We start from the raw sequence: 15,819 nt of genomic DNA on the forward strand, positions 1-15,819 counted from the left end.
TTTATGTACACTGGTTTTTATCCTAAGTAACCTCATTATTATTTATTTCGTTTCCTAAGTTTCATTTTGTTCTCTTAACTTCAAAACATTTAGAAGTACATTTTCATTTTTTACTGTATTTTGAAGATTTTATTTATTTGAAAGGGAGGGAGGGGGAGAGAAAGAGAACAGGCAAGGAGGGACAGACGGAGAGGGAGAAGCAGATTCCCCATTGAGCAGGGAACCCAATCTGGGGCTCAATCCCAAGACCCTGAGATCATGATCTGAGGCAAAGGCCGACACTTAACTGAGTGACCCAGGCACCCCTAGAAGTACGTTTTTAAATATTGACATGGATAGGTTTCTCTTAGCTCTCCTTCTGCCATATTAATTTTTATATTAATTTTATATTAATTTTGGTAATAGAATTGTAATATTTAATGAATAGTGAACTTAAAATTGGGAAACTTGTTCTGCCTCTATTACTAGTCATGAAATTGGTCATCTTAATTTTTCCCATCCTCAATTTATCTGTAAAATAAAGATATCAGTCATATTCACATAAATGAATTTGTTATTACTCAATATTTGTATGCCACAGCAAAGCAAAAACAAAGAAGGCAGGCAATATATATTTGCTGAGCTGAATCATACTTAGTAGCACTGCTCAAATGATGGGTTTCCAGTATGTCAAAATTCATTGCATTTCAACCCCAAAACACCTCAAAGTATTTTACAAGCTAAACAAAGTATTTTACAAGCAACATTCTAGAAATGCTAAAATGTTGCAAAGGCAAACTTAAGTGCCAAAATGTATTTTACTTGTAAGAGGTATATAAACATTTGTTTCTTCCTCTCAGTAAATATATATTATTTTCAAAAATGGGAGAAAAAGCGAAAACCATCACTTTATCTCCTTACTAAAAACTCCCAAGATTTTTATTTTTAAAGATTCATTTATTTATTTATTTGACAGAGAGAGAGAGAGAAAAAGAGAGAGAGATCACAAGTAGGCAGAGAGGCAGGCAGAGAAAGGGGGGGGGACAGGCTCCCCACTGAGCAGAGAGGCTGATAAGGGCTTGATCCCAGGACCCTGAGATCATGACCCAAGCCAGCCAAAGGCAGAGGCTCAACCCACTGAGTCACCCAAGCGCCCCTCTCAAGATTTTTCTATTCCCCAAGTTGACATTTAGATGTAAAACCAATTTTCTTTGCTTAAAGAGCACTCTCATGTCATTCTTACCTAAAATCCCCTACAAATTAAGCCACCTCAAATTAGGTTCTCTCCTCAACTGGTTTTTATTCAAATTAAAAGCTATATTTTGGGGCACCTGGGTGGCTCAGTCGGTTGGGCATCTGACTTCAGCTTAGATCACAGTCTCAGGGTCCTGGGACTCGAGCCCCACATCAGGCTTCCTACTTGGCATGGAGTCTGTTTCTCCCTCTGACCCTCCCATAGCTTATGCAATTCTAGCAAATAAATTAAATAATCATAATCATAATCATAATAAAGCTCTATTTTGGGCCACAATATTTAAATATTAATGTTGGTTATGAGGGTAGTAAGGATGACTTACAGTCAGTATCTAGAAGAAAAAGATCTGGATTTTTTTTTATATAGATTTTATTTATTTATTTGACAGAAAGGCAGATCACAAGTAGGCAGAGAAGCAGGCAGAGAGAGAGAAGGAAGCAGGCTCCCCACTGAGTAGAGAGCGCAATGCGGGGCCTGATCCCAGGACCCCGAGATCATGACCTGAGCCAAAGGCAGAAGCTTAACCCACGGAGCCACCCACCTGCCCCAAGATCTGGATTTAGAAACAAGAATGATTAAAAACCAGATATATCTTCATTAACATAAAAGTACATAAGCAGAGTTATTAATTACAATATTATTTATAGTTACAAAATAGTGGAAACAACCTAAATGTCCCAACATGGGAGAATGGTTGAAGAAACATGGTATATACACAGTAGAGTACTATCTAGTTGTTAATAAAAAAAAAAAAAAAGAAAAAGAAAAAGAAAAAAAAAGTTGTTAAAAATAAATAAATAAACTGATATGGACTTCCGGAGATCCTGCTAATGGAAAAAAAGCAAAGCACAAAAGAGCACATATCATGTGCCATCTTTTACTTAAGAAAGGACAAACAAGGGATGCCTGGGGGGCTCAGTCGGTCAGGTCATGACCAGAGGTCCTGAGATCAAGCCCCACATGGGGCTCCCAGCTCAGTGGAAAGCCTGCTTCTCCCTCTCCCGCTGCCCCTCCCACCAGTTGTGCTCGTTCTCTTGCTCTATCTCTAATAAATAAATCTTTAAAAAAAAAAAAAAAGGAGAAACAATAAAACATACACGTATCTCTCTTATCTTTTTTTCCTTTTATAGAGGGAGAGAAGGGGAGGGGCAGAGGGAGAATCTTTTTTTTAAAAGATTTTTTTTTTATTTATTCATGAGAGACAGAGAGAGAGAAAGGTAGAGGCAGAGAGAGAAGTAGGCTCACCAAGGAGCAGGGAACCCAATGCGGAACTCAATCCTAGGACCCTGGGATCATGACCTGAGCTGAAGGCAGATGCTTAACTGACTCAGCCACCTAGGTGCCCGGAGAAAGTCTTAAGCAGGTTCCATGCCCAGCTCAAGCCCAGCAATGTGGAGCTATATCCCATGACACTGAGATCATGACCTGAGCCAAAATCAAAAAATCAAAATCCCAGGACCCTGAGATCATGAGCCGAAGGCAGATACTTAACTGACTGATCCACCCAGGCATCCCTCTCTCTATTAAACAGTGAATGAAGTGGGGTCTTACAGGGGGCAAGGAGGGAGTAACTTCATAGAAAAGATTCAGGAGAGAGTAATATTCCTGAGTATCCGTTTTTGTATAGATAATGTTCTACATATTCAAAGTATTAAATTAACAAGGATGGGAAAGAAGAGAAAATGCAAAACACACAAAACTGAACAACTGTAACAGATGAACCCAACTATATCTCAAATGAATAATATAACCACAGGAAGAGGGAGAGAAACAAAATGAAAATAATCCAAGTAACTTACAGACACAGTATTCAATTATGTATTTTCAATCTAGGGAACAGATGGGAGGAAAACTGCATATAAATTTTAAACCCTTCCAGGAAGCTTTCTTTTCTGAAGTGGTAAAATTTTAACAATCTGAAACTATTTTTTAAGTATTATAGGATTGAGCAAATGAGTCAATGTCTTGATATTACTGGGAGTCAGGTCTTGCTACAGAAGAAGAAAGAGACAGTGGGGAGGAAAACAGTCCTTTTCAGAATAGACTGGACTTAGAAGTATGGGGATAGCCTAAAGATTTCTAAAATAAGTACCTGTAGGGGTGCCTGGGTGGTTCAGTGGGTTAAGCCTCTGCCTTCGGCTCATGATCTCAGGGTCCTGGGACTGAGCCCCGTATCGGGCTCTCTGCTCTCTGCTCAGCTCCCCACCACACCCTGCCTGCCTCTCTGCCCACTTGTGATCTTTCTCTGTCAAATAAATAAATAAATCTTTAAAAAAATAAAATTAAGTACCTGTAAATGTTTATGTGTATTAGTGGGTCTCAACTCAGGGAGATTTTGCACATGCCCCATCCCAAGGAGAGCCAGCAATATCTGGAGACATTTTTTATTGTGGCATCTAGTGAGTAGAGGCCAGGGATGTTGCTAAACAATTGGCAGTGTATAGGACAGATCCCACAGTAAAGAATTATTTAGCCCAAGATGTCAATAATGCCAAGACTGACATAACCTTACTATACATATGTACCAAGGCATCTGTAATATTTATACATACACATTTCTTGTTTCTGTCTACTTAAAGAGCCCAGAAGCAGACACCGCACAGCAATAAATACACTTAGTACCTATATCTTGATGTCTAATGCCATTCCCCACTAAGAGGAACCACGGCTTATTGCAGCAATGACTGATTCTAGGATTAAGAAGGGTGGGTACACATCAGCATGGACCACCTTGTTATGCTAGAAAGTAAGAAAGTGTCCACAAATAAGGCCATAAGTAAGAGCCAACTGAAGAGGTTCCCATGGGCCAGTCTGGAATAGTCAAACAGCAAAAGTATAAGAAAAGTAATGAATGAAAAAAACTATTGAAAATATGAGAACTTAGGAGTTCATACCAATAATGGAAAAAAAAAAAAACCAACTAAATAAGAAGAAATGCAGAAAAGTCCCTTGATTACAGCAAAAGGCTGAGTAATGACTAGTAATGTGGAATGAGTGGTTGTGTATGAAAATCACCACTTTGCAACCACTGTAGTAAAGAATGGTTCAGGCATGAATTATCAATGGATGTTAAATTTAGTGGGAAAATTTGATGGAAATAAGAATGTTTTCCATGGGGGCACTGTGTGGCTCAGTTAGTTAAGCAGCTATCTCTTTCTCTTTTTTTTTCTTTTTTAAAGATTTTATTTATTTATTTGAGAGAGAGAGATAGATCACAAGTAGGCAGGCAGAGGGAGGGGGATGAAGCAGGCTCCCTGCTGAACAAAGAGCCCCATGCTGGGCTCAGTCACAGGACTCTGAGATCATGACCTGAGCCGAAGGCAGAGGCCCAATCCACTGAGCCACCCAGGCACCCCAAGTGGCTATCTCTAGATTTCAGCTCCGGTCATGATCTCAGGGTTGTGGGACTAAGCCCCCAACAGGCTCTGAGCTCAGTGAAGAGTCTGCTTGAGGTATTCTCCCTCTACTCACCACACTTGCTTGATTTCTCTCAAATAAATAAATACACCTTAAAAAAAATGTTTTGATGGTTTTAAAATGTCTTTTTATGTGTTAAAAAGAAAATTAATATAACTAGACAGTGGAGAAATCAGGCATCTTGACTGAGGTATCAAAATTAGCATCACTACTGAGAGGTAGATAAACATTTTGTGTCTCTAGACATGATATCCTGTTAAGAATACAAATTACTTACATAGTATTCTGGTCAAGAATACATAATCTGAATATAATCATGAAGAAACATTCGACAGCTACAAAATGAGGAATATACTATTAAATAAAACCCAAACCGACTATTCCTCAAAAATATTACTGTCCTAGGCATGTCTGGGTGGCACAACTTTTGGTTGTGGGTCAGGTTGTGATCTCAGGGTCCTGAGATGGAGCCCCATGTCAGGCTCTGCACAGGATCTACTTTAAATTCTTCCTCCTCCCTCTCCCCCTCTCACTTGTACTCTCTCTCTCTGTCCAAAATAGTAAAGCCCCCGGGGCACCTGGGTGGCTCAGTGGGTTAAGCCTCTGCCTTGGGCTCAGGTCATGATCCCAGGGTCGTGGGATTGTGCCCACATCGGGCTCTTTACTCAGCAGGGAGCCTGCTTCCCCCTCTTTCTGCCTGCCTCTCTGCCTACTTGCGATCTCTGTCAAATAAGTAAATAAAATCTTCAAAAAAAAAAGTAAAGCCCCCACCGGGCAACATGCTCAGTGGGGAGTCTGCTGGAGATTCTCTCTCTCCCTCTCTGAAATAAAGAAATAAATCTTTAAAAATAACAAAGACTAAAGAGAAATGACAACTAAATACATTACCTAATCTTGTATGGACAGTGTACTAGAAAGGAGAGAGAGAGAGAAAACAAACAAACAAACAAACCAAGAACCCTGCAATGAAGGACATTATCAGGTCAACTGAAAAAACTGCAATATGGAAAGTAGATTCAATAAACCTATCATGTCAATGTTAAATCTGCTGAACTGCCAACTGTCCTATAGTTTTACAGAAGAATATCCTTAAGAACTTTTGTATATGCAACTTATTCTCAAATGGTTCAGGAAAAAATACTGCAGGTACACACACACACACACAGGTACAGAGTACAAATGATAAAGAAAATGGTACAAAATGGTATAAAAATGTTACAAAACAGGTGAAGTGCATAAAATGTATATTAAGTATTCTTTGTACCAATCTTACAACCCTCCTATAAATTTGAAATTATTCCCAAATAGTTTTGCAAAAAGCCACAGAAAATTTAAAAATCTAGAACATGAAGCTAAATTATTCCTCTTATTCCTTACCTACAAAAACAGAATGCTATAATATATGGGATGCAACAAGATACTATAAAATAGCAGTGGTCAAATCATTTTATGCCTCTGTCATTAATGTATTTACATTAACTATTATGTTATCCACCTCATAAATTTCAAATCCTCTAACAGCCCCTGGATGATAAAGATGAAAAAATACAGTAAGGCAAAGGAAAGGAATTAACAATAACAACATAAAGGCCTTCATTTTTCTAATACACACATTTCACACAAAAAAATTTAGAACTCTGAATGATCTATTTTCCTACTGAACGTAATATATTTAAGACAAGCTCAGAGTAAAACTTATCCCAACTAACTTATATGTTCTACTTTAAATTTGTATACAATAAAGTCACAAGGGGTAACACTACTTCAAAGATCCAGTTTTAAAATCAGACCAAACTGCCCAAAACAATATCTGAACACTTACAGTAATAGTTTTAATCTAAGAATAGCTCTCCCAAAGCTGTATTTTAATTTACTACTTTGTCTTTTAGGAGAAGATTTTTAAAAAACCACACAAAACAGAGAAACTTACAGTTCATCTCGTTGTCTCTGGGACAGCACCATTTTGGCTGTAATATCAAGCTTCTTTGATATAGTGGTATGTCCCTCCTTTGGGAAATCAAAAAGCTTTGTGATCCCTGGAATTATAATTAAATATGCCACTAAGTGGCGTCCACAAAGGGGAAGACGATTCTTTTACAAGTGAATCCAACCAGTAATCAGGAGATAGTCAACGAATAAGGTTCATTCCACCTAAGGGAGGAGAGAGAGAGAGAGAAGGTAATTTCTATTACTTGCAGTATACTCTTTCAAAGACGAGGTTTACTTAATGCTAACATGAATTTATTATGTTTTCTGTTATAATCAATGCATAATATTAGTATTTTTTAAACTACCTTATAGTTTTATTGAACCGAAACAGTACTATTTTTAAGTTTACCCATGCCCAACCATGTCACCTGCCAGAAAATATTGGTATCAATTTTATTAAATTTCAAATACTAACATATAATTTCTCTAGATTATTAACTCTCCCTCAAAGTTAAAAAAGGGGGTGGGACACCTGGCTAGTTCAGTTGGTGGTGCGTGCAACTCTTGATCTCAGGGTTATGGGTTCAAGCCCAATGGTGGGTATAGAGATTACTTAAAACTGAAATCTTTAGGGGCGCCTGGGTGGCTCAGTGGGTTAAGCCTGCCTTCAGCTCGGGTCATGATCTCAGAGTCCTGGGATTGAGCCCTGCATCAGGCTCTCTGCTTGGTGGGGAGCCTGCTTCCCCCTCTCTCTCTGTCTGCCTCTCTGCCTACTTGTGATCTCTGTGTGTCAAATAAATAAATAAAATCTTTAAAAAGAAAACAAACTGAAATCTTTAAAACAAACAAAAAAAACACCCCATAACTGAAGTAATCTTTTTTTTTTCTTTTTTTAAGATTTTATACATTTACTTGACAGAGAGATAGACAGTGAGAGAGGGAACACAAGCAGCGGGACTGAGAGAGGGAGAAGCAAGGCTTCCTGCTGGACAGACCCAGGTTGGATCCCAGGACCTGGGCTGGGATCATGACCTCAGCTGAAGGCACAAGCTTAATGACTGAGCCACCCAGGTGCCCATGATATAATGTTCAAGACTGAATATAAGTGACTAACAACCTCAGAATAGTTGATATTATGCTGATAAACTATTCACCAAACACATGTCCTCTTAACCAATGCATTTAATCAAGAAACAATTTCATGTTCTTTGAATTTATTTTGTGTTCTTTAGAAGCACTTGCTACCCTAGAGTCTATGTGTTCATACAATAATCCAATCCTCTAAACCCGTTTTGGATAATATTATCGTATTTCAGAGCCCTTTCTTTATATTTTAACCCTGTAAAATCAATTTCTGTATAACATCTAAAAAGTACTGTCATCAGTTCAATCAGAGTAAATTTAAGTAGAAGTTAAGAAAAATAAAAAACTATTTCTTAAAGAATTATTCTTCAAATCTCCTATTTTACAAATAAAATAAGTTTAGTTTGTCTTGCCACACTGTACAAAACTAGCTAGATAGAATTTCCACTGTGTTTAGAAAATATATTTAAGATAGTCTTACTTAAAATACAGACTACTGGTACATACAAAATTTTGTGGGCAGGGACACTTGAAAGAAACAGGAAATCATCCTCTAAATAAAATGAAATTAACATCTAATGAAGGGCCTGTGGGGCCACCTATTAAGAGACATATCAGGGATAGAAAAGACCAAGACTAATGAATCCCTTTTTGTGCTATGCCAGTCACACTGTTGATGCACGGGGGACACAGTGATGAATAAGCCAGTCAAAGAGTAAAAGAAAAAAAAAAATGAAAGCAAACTCTTGTTTTAAATATGATCATCCCTAAGTCAAAAAGTGAGTGCCCAGATGTTCCTAATGGTAGCTATCAACCCTGATGAAGATCCTTCCGTTTAGCAATTCTAGCAAATACAAAAAGGGATTTATTTTATGATCTTTAATGATTCTTCCAATCTAGAGACCATCTGGCTCAAAATGACAGCTGAAAAGCACCACATCTCTTTAAATTCAGAAAAATATGACTAAATGTCAGTAATAAAAAGAGGAATGAGAACCAAACACAATGGACAACCCAGAAAACCATCTCTCTTTGGTATTTAACAACTTCTATTATTTAAGATTCACTTTTCTAAGTCTTTTTTATTTTTTTAAGACTTATTTATTTGAGAGAGAGAGAGCACTTATGAGTGTGAGAAGTGGGGCAGAGGGAAAGGGAGAGAGTCTCAAGCAGACTTGTGCTGAGCGTGGAGCCCAACGTGGGATTTGATCTCATGGCCCAAGATCATGACCTGAGCTGCAACCAAGAGTCAGGCGCTTAACTGATTATGCCACTCAGGCACCCCTCACTTTTCTAACTCTTAACTGCCACCAAGCAAAAGCATCTAGGGACTCCTACACTCTGATAAAGGTCACATTAGGGTAAGGATGATCTGATGACGGTGACTATCTGAACTGTCTTCTCTTTATTATCTGGGACAATGGTAATCCACAGTGTCCAATTTAATTATGGAGAGACTACCTCTAGCTAAAAAACTAAATCAGTGTACAACAGTGATAGCAGTACTAGAATAGCAGGATGATCTAATAACAATAAAACCAAGACATAAACAAATTACTGAATATGTAACTGTGTCCTCTACAATTTATTAATTCATCAAGCATTTACAAAACACTTACTATGTCCCAGGCACAAGGTCTAATGAAGGAAAATACTTGGTCTTTATGCTTGAGAAGTTTACAGCCTACTGAAACAGTCAGTAAAAACAGTGCAAAAAGAGGCATCCGGGTGGCTCAGTTGACTAAGCATCCAACTTGATTTTGGCTTGGGTCATGAGATCAAGCCCCACCATCAGGCTCTGTGCTCGGTGTGCAGTCTGCTTGAGATTCTCCCCCTCTGCCCCTTCCCCTGCTCTCTCTCAAATAAATTAAATCTAAAAAAAACCCAACCAACCAAACAAAAAACAACCATCAGTGCAAAAGCAGGACAAGTATTACATAGGAGGCAATGACTCAAGAAAGAAGATCATAAAACAATCTCAGGTCTTTATATTTATCCTAGGGGCAAAGGGGATCCATTAGATATGTTTTTCAGAAAAATCACTCTTACTCATATACCAAAAAATGGACCAGAAAGACAGGAAAGGAACAGACCAGACAGGAGGCTCACAATAATGAAGGTAATAGATGATGGGGATTCACACTAGCATACAGCAACAATGAATGAAGAGAATTAGTTGAATTTAAATTATTTACCAGGTAAGTCTTACGTGACTGGTAACTACATGTAGGCAGAAAGGTGAGAAAAAGGTCAAGCAAGAAGTCAAGGATAACTTCCAAAGATTTCTGGCTTAAAACTATGTTGAATAGGAAACTCCTATGTGTGAGGGGATGAGGAAAGTATGATTTGTTCCATTTCAGGTATGTTGATTCCAAGGCCTGTGAGATTTTTAGTACGAAATAGTACGAACAACTCAGCTTTGAAGAGAACCAAACTACCAAAAAACCCCCAAAATCAAAAAACAAAAAATCGTTTGGCACTTATCAGTTTAGAGATGGTGTTAACTGAAGCCATGAGAATGGAGGACCCATGGAGAATGAGCAAAACTAGCTAAGCAGAGGGTCTAGGCTAGAGCCAGGCAGAACAAACCAATGCCTTAAAAAAAAAAAAAAAAAGTCTACAATTGAGGTTGAGAGAAAGCAGTTAAAGAAGTAAAAGTACAAACAGGAGAGAGTACATCACAGAAGCAAAGGGAGTATTTCAAGAAGCGGCAGCAATCAACAGTATCCAAAATTACCCAACTACTAAGCAAAACAAGGTCTGAAATGGGTCTGCTTCATTCCATGTAGAGCGCACTGATAACCCTGATGAGAATGGCTTCAGTAAAATGATAAGGATGTGATTTAACATGCGGAAACCATATATAAATGGGCTGATAAGTACAGAGAGATGAAGACAGTACCATAAATATCTTAGAAACAGTTGGAAATGTTGAAACTTTTTTTCAACCAAAGACACAGAAGAAATGAAGAAAGGAATAAAGAATTTTAATATCACCATTTTTACCCCCAATCAACCAAAGGCAACCAGACATGACAGAGTAACACTGCACTATCTATAAAATATTCTCGCCACAAAATCAAGTTTGAATCTGTTTAAGTCTCTGGCTCCAACTCTCTCTTTCCAAGAAGTACAAAGGGCAGAGGAGTATGTTAAAGACACCATGGGGATATAACCAGCAATATCCAGACTGTGAAAAGCCTTATAAAATAAATGACCCCGTTTCTTCAAATAAATTTCAAGGAAAGGAAGAAGAGCCAGAAAGGGAAACCTACAGATTGAAAGTCACAAGTGACATATCAACAACTGCAGTTTACGGACCTTATTTAGATCTGGATTTTAAAAAATTGTTTGAAAAATAAACTGTAAAATAAATCAACGACCAAATATTTGGGGGAAATGAACACTGGATGGAGGTCTGATGATATTAAAGAATAACTGAATTTTTCAAGAATCATAATGGTATTGTGGTTATTTATTTATTTATTTTTAGAGAGCAAGCAAGCGCATGTGCATGGGGTTGCGGGGGGTGGGGGACAGAGGCTCCATGCCCAGATGGACATAGGGCTGTATCTCACAACCCTCAGATCATGACCTGAGCTGAAATCAAGAGTCAGGCACTTACCCAACTGAGCCACGCAGGTGCCTCAATACTGTGGTTATTTTTAAGACTTTTAGAAATTTAAAAAAAAAAAAAATTATCAGTAAAATGATATGTCTGGGATATGTGTCAAAAAAATTTGTGTAGGGACGCCTGGGTGGCTCAGTTGGTTGGACGAATGCCTTCGGCTCAGGGCGTGATCCTGGAGTCCCGGGATCGAGTCCCACATCGGGCTCCCAGCTCCATGGGGAGTCTGCTTCGCTCTCTGACCTTCTCCTCGCTCATGCTCTCTCTCACTGTCTCTCTCTCTCAAATAAATAAATAAAATCTTTAAAAAAAAAAAAAATTTGTGTAGTGGGGCGCCTAGCTTGTGCAGTTGATGGACCAATGTAGCTCTTATCTTGGGGTTGTGAGTTCAAACTCCATGTTGAGTGTAAAGTTTACTTAAAAATAAAATCTTGAGGCTAAGAATCTAAGAATATAATGTACAGTATTTCTCAGATTTACCTTTTAGGTTGGTTAATATTTTAACATAAAACTGTAAAATATCACATGGCACAAAAATAAATGGTTCTCCAACAGAGCAAAAGAGATAGTTTAGAATATTTTGCAACGAACAATCTATATTTATAACCAACAGTACAAATAAACCAGGCAATGTTTTCAAACCACTTGGTGAAGGAGTTCTTAATCTTTTGGGGGGGGGGTCACTGGATTCCTCTGAAAAGTAATGAAAATCAAGATCTCTTCCCTCAAAGCAGCACATATAAACAAAATACTATACGCATTTCAAGGCGGTTTACAAACTCTTCCAAAGTCAACATAATGAATGAGAAGACAACATTTCTGAAATGTATTTTGGCAGCACTTCAATAATCCCTCCTAAGCTACTTATGTATATTACAAACATATTTCAAAAAAGAGTCTCATTTATTCATTTGCATGTCAATATCCAGACGTTCTCAGAGATCAGATCTGTGTTGCCTAAGCACTAGAAACAAAAGCTTCAGTATTTTTTGGAATGCAGAATTCTTAACCATTCTACATTCTAATACTGTATCTGTTTAGCTGCTACAAAAATGCAGCAGCTCTCCTAAACAAAGTTTACTGCTTGGGTAAGCACCTCATCAAAGAAAGAGAAAGGGGAAAAGTAAAAAAGAAAATATAAATAACAGAGCATTAAAAAATCTTACAAAACTAGATGGTGAGTGAATTATTAATTTAAATTCTTTTCATTTCCAGTTTCCATGAGTTATTGTAGGTTTCACACTTACCGAACAACCTTTATAACATATTTCATTAATAATTTATTTTGTACATTGGTTCCTGCTAACCACGAGTTTATGAAATAGGGAATATACAGAAAATAAAGGACGTGTGGTAAGGGGGAAAACAAACAACTAATTATATGGTAACAGTAGATATTAACAAATATAAAATGGAAATAATCAGATTTGTTAATATATGCAGACCTAAGAGTTTAGGAGAGACACCAAAGACTTATACTATAGTAACTGGATTATTACCAATGACTCCTGCTCTCATGAAATTGTCACTTGACAATGCTTTATTTAAAGAGTCAGCAATGAACAGACATTTCTGCAAAGACATCCAAATGTCCAAAAGACACATGAAAAACTACTTAACGTTACTCGGCATCAGGGAAATACAAACCAAAACCTCAATGAGATACCACCTCACACCAGTCAGAATGGCTAAAATTAACAAGTCAGAAAATGACAGATGTTGGCGAGGATGCAGAGAAAGGGGAGCCCTCCTATACTGTTGGTGGGAATGCACGTTGGTGTAGCCACTCTGAAAAGATTAAGGAGGTTCCTCAAAAAGTTGAAAACAGAGCTACCCTACCACCCAGCAATTGTCCTACTGGGTATTTACCCCAAAGGTAACAAATATAGTGATCGGAAGGGGCACATGCACCTGAATGTTTATAGCAGCAATGTCCACAACAGCCAATCTATGAAAAGAGCCTAGATGTTCATCAATGAATGGATAAAGGTGATGTGGTATACATACACGATGGAATACTATGTAGCCAACAAAAAAATGAAATCTTGCCATTTGCAATGACATGGATGGAACTAGAGGGTATTACGCTAAGCGAAATAAGTCAATCAGAGAAAGACAATTATGATCTCATTGATACCGAGGAATTTGAGAAACAAGACAGAGGATAATAGGGAAAGGAAGGGAGAATGAAACAAGATGAAACTAGAGAGGGAGACAAACTATAAAAGACTCTTATCTCAGGAAACAAACTGAGGGTTGCTGGAGTGGAGTGGGAGGGATGGGGTAGCTGGGTGATGGACACTGGGGAGGGTATGTGCTATGGTGAGTACTGTGAATTGTGTTAAGACTGATGATCACAGACTTGTACCCCTGAAATAAATAATGCATTGTATGTTAAAAATAAAAATAATAATAATAGAGTCAACAGAGGGGTGCCTGGGTGGCTCACTTGTTAAGCATCTGCCTTTGGCTCCAGTCATGATCCCAGGGCTTTGGGATGGAGCTCCGCATTAGGCTCCCTGCTCAGCAGGGAGTCTGCTTCTCTCTGCCCCTCTTCCCCATTCTCTCTTTCACCTCCTCTCTCAAATAAATAAAATCTTACCAAAAAAAAAAAAAAAAAAAAAAAAGACCAGCAGATTATCTACCTTGCTTAAAGAGCACATATATTATAGCTCATAATCCTAATCCAAACAATATCTTCCAGATATCCTAATCCAAACAATATCTTCTAGATATAGCAATGAGGCAAGGCAAAAACTAATGCTAATCAAGATTTACTGAGTACCTTTGCACACTAATTTTCAGAAGTTAAATAAAACCTGTTTCCCATTAACTGCATGTTTCATGGTACTTTGCAAATGATTACATTTTTAGCACAGTTGCAAAATCAGAATTTAAATTTTTAATTTAAGATTTTAAATAAAATCTTAAAAAAAATTCAATAAAGAAAAATAAAGATGATCTTTTTTTTTAAAGATTTTTTTTTTTATTTGATAGAGAGAGATCACAAGTAGTCAGAGAGGCAGGCAGAGAGAGAGGGGGAAGCAGGCTCCCTGCTGAGCAGAGAGTCCGATGTGGGGCTCGATCCCAGGACCCTGAGATCATGACCCGAGCCGAAGGCAGAGGTTTAAACCACTGAGCCACCCAGGTGCCCCAAGATGATCTTTTTAAAAAAGATTTTTATTTATTTATGAGAGTGAGAAAGCGAGAGCACAAGTGGGGGGAGGGGCAGAGAGAAAGGTGAGAAGCAGACTCCCCACTAAGGAGTCAGGACTCTAGGATGAAGACCTGAGCCAATAGCAGACACAACTGGCTGAGCTCCCCAGGTGCCCCTAACCTTTATTCTTTTCACAAGGTGGTAAAAAAAGATGAAAAAATACTTGTGTATAATTTAATGAATTAAGATCTTAAATTGACTTAAACAACTAAAAGCTACTTTCTTAGTTATGCTGGCCATACATTTTGTTTCAAAAGAATCAGACCAAGGGGTGCCTGGGTGGCTCCATCAGTTTACACCTCCAACTCTTGATTCTGGCTCAGGTCATAACCTCAGGATTGTGAGACAGAGCCCCACTAGGGCTCAAGGATCAAGGTGGGTGTGGAGTGTGAAGCCTGCTTAAGATTCTTCCTCTCCCTTTGCCCCTCCCTGCTGGCTTTCTCTTAAAAAAGAAACAGAACAGGGCGCCTAGGTGGCTCAGCTCTGCCTTCAGCTCAGGTCATAGTCCCAGGGTCCTGGGATGGAGCCCCGCACTGAGCTCTCTTCTGGGCAGGGTGCCTGGATCCCCCTCTCTCTCTGCCTGCTTCTCTGCCTCCTTGTGATCTCTGTCAAATAAATAAATAAATCTTTGGGGGGGAAAAAGAAAAAGAATCAGACCAAGGTTTTTAAAGAACACAGACAACCAGCATCCAACAAAAAAGAGACATAAGACCGCCTATTCATGTTGCATGTCATAATGTTCTTACTTATTAACTGTTTTCAGATAATCAAATTACCATATTTATATTATATAAATACTAATAAAGTTCTAAGCTTCTCTCAACTATGAAATGGACTTAAATGTGAAATATACTTCAGGATTTAGTGAGGATTAACCAGGATAATAATTTAAACAAATTCTGTAATACCATACATGTTACCTCTGCCATCAATTTTGAACTTTAAATGTATATATTCTTTTTTATTTAAAGTCTATTTTTTTTTAAGATTTTATTTATTTATTTGACAGAGAGCGATCACAAGCAGATGGAGAGGCAGGCAGAGAGGGAGATAGAGGGAAGCAGGCTCCCTGCTGAGCAGAGAGCCCCATGCGGGACTCGATCCCAAGACCCCGAGATCATGACCTGAGCCGAAGGCAGCGGCTTAACCCACTGAGCCACCCAGGCGCCCTAAATGTATACATTCTTAAGATTTTATTTATTTATTTGACAAACAGAGTTCACAGGAGGCCTAAAAGGCAGGCTGTGGAGGGCGGAGTGGAAGCAGGCTCCCTGCTGAGCAGAAAGACCGCCGCTGGGCTTGATCCCTTGA

General features: G+C 38.4%; 1 protein-coding gene across 1 annotated transcript in view; it reads right to left on the reverse strand.

The window, feature by feature from the left end:
* PAFAH1B1 (platelet activating factor acetylhydrolase 1b regulatory subunit 1) overlaps nucleotides 1-15,819 on the reverse strand; it is a 103,398-nt gene that overhangs the window by 50,702 nt on the left and 36,877 nt on the right. The window contains exon 2 of the mRNA XM_044248144.1: nucleotides 6,582-6,802. Coding sequence (XP_044104079.1) covers nucleotides 6,582-6,613 — 32 coding nt within the window. The 5' untranslated portion in view covers nucleotides 6,614-6,802. The remainder of the gene's footprint in view (nucleotides 1-6,581; nucleotides 6,803-15,819) is intronic.

This window comes from Neovison vison, chromosome 5, assembly GCF_020171115.1.
Source record: "Neovison vison isolate M4711 chromosome 5, ASM_NN_V1, whole genome shotgun sequence".
NCBI lineage: Eukaryota > Metazoa > Chordata > Mammalia > Carnivora > Mustelidae > Neogale > Neogale vison.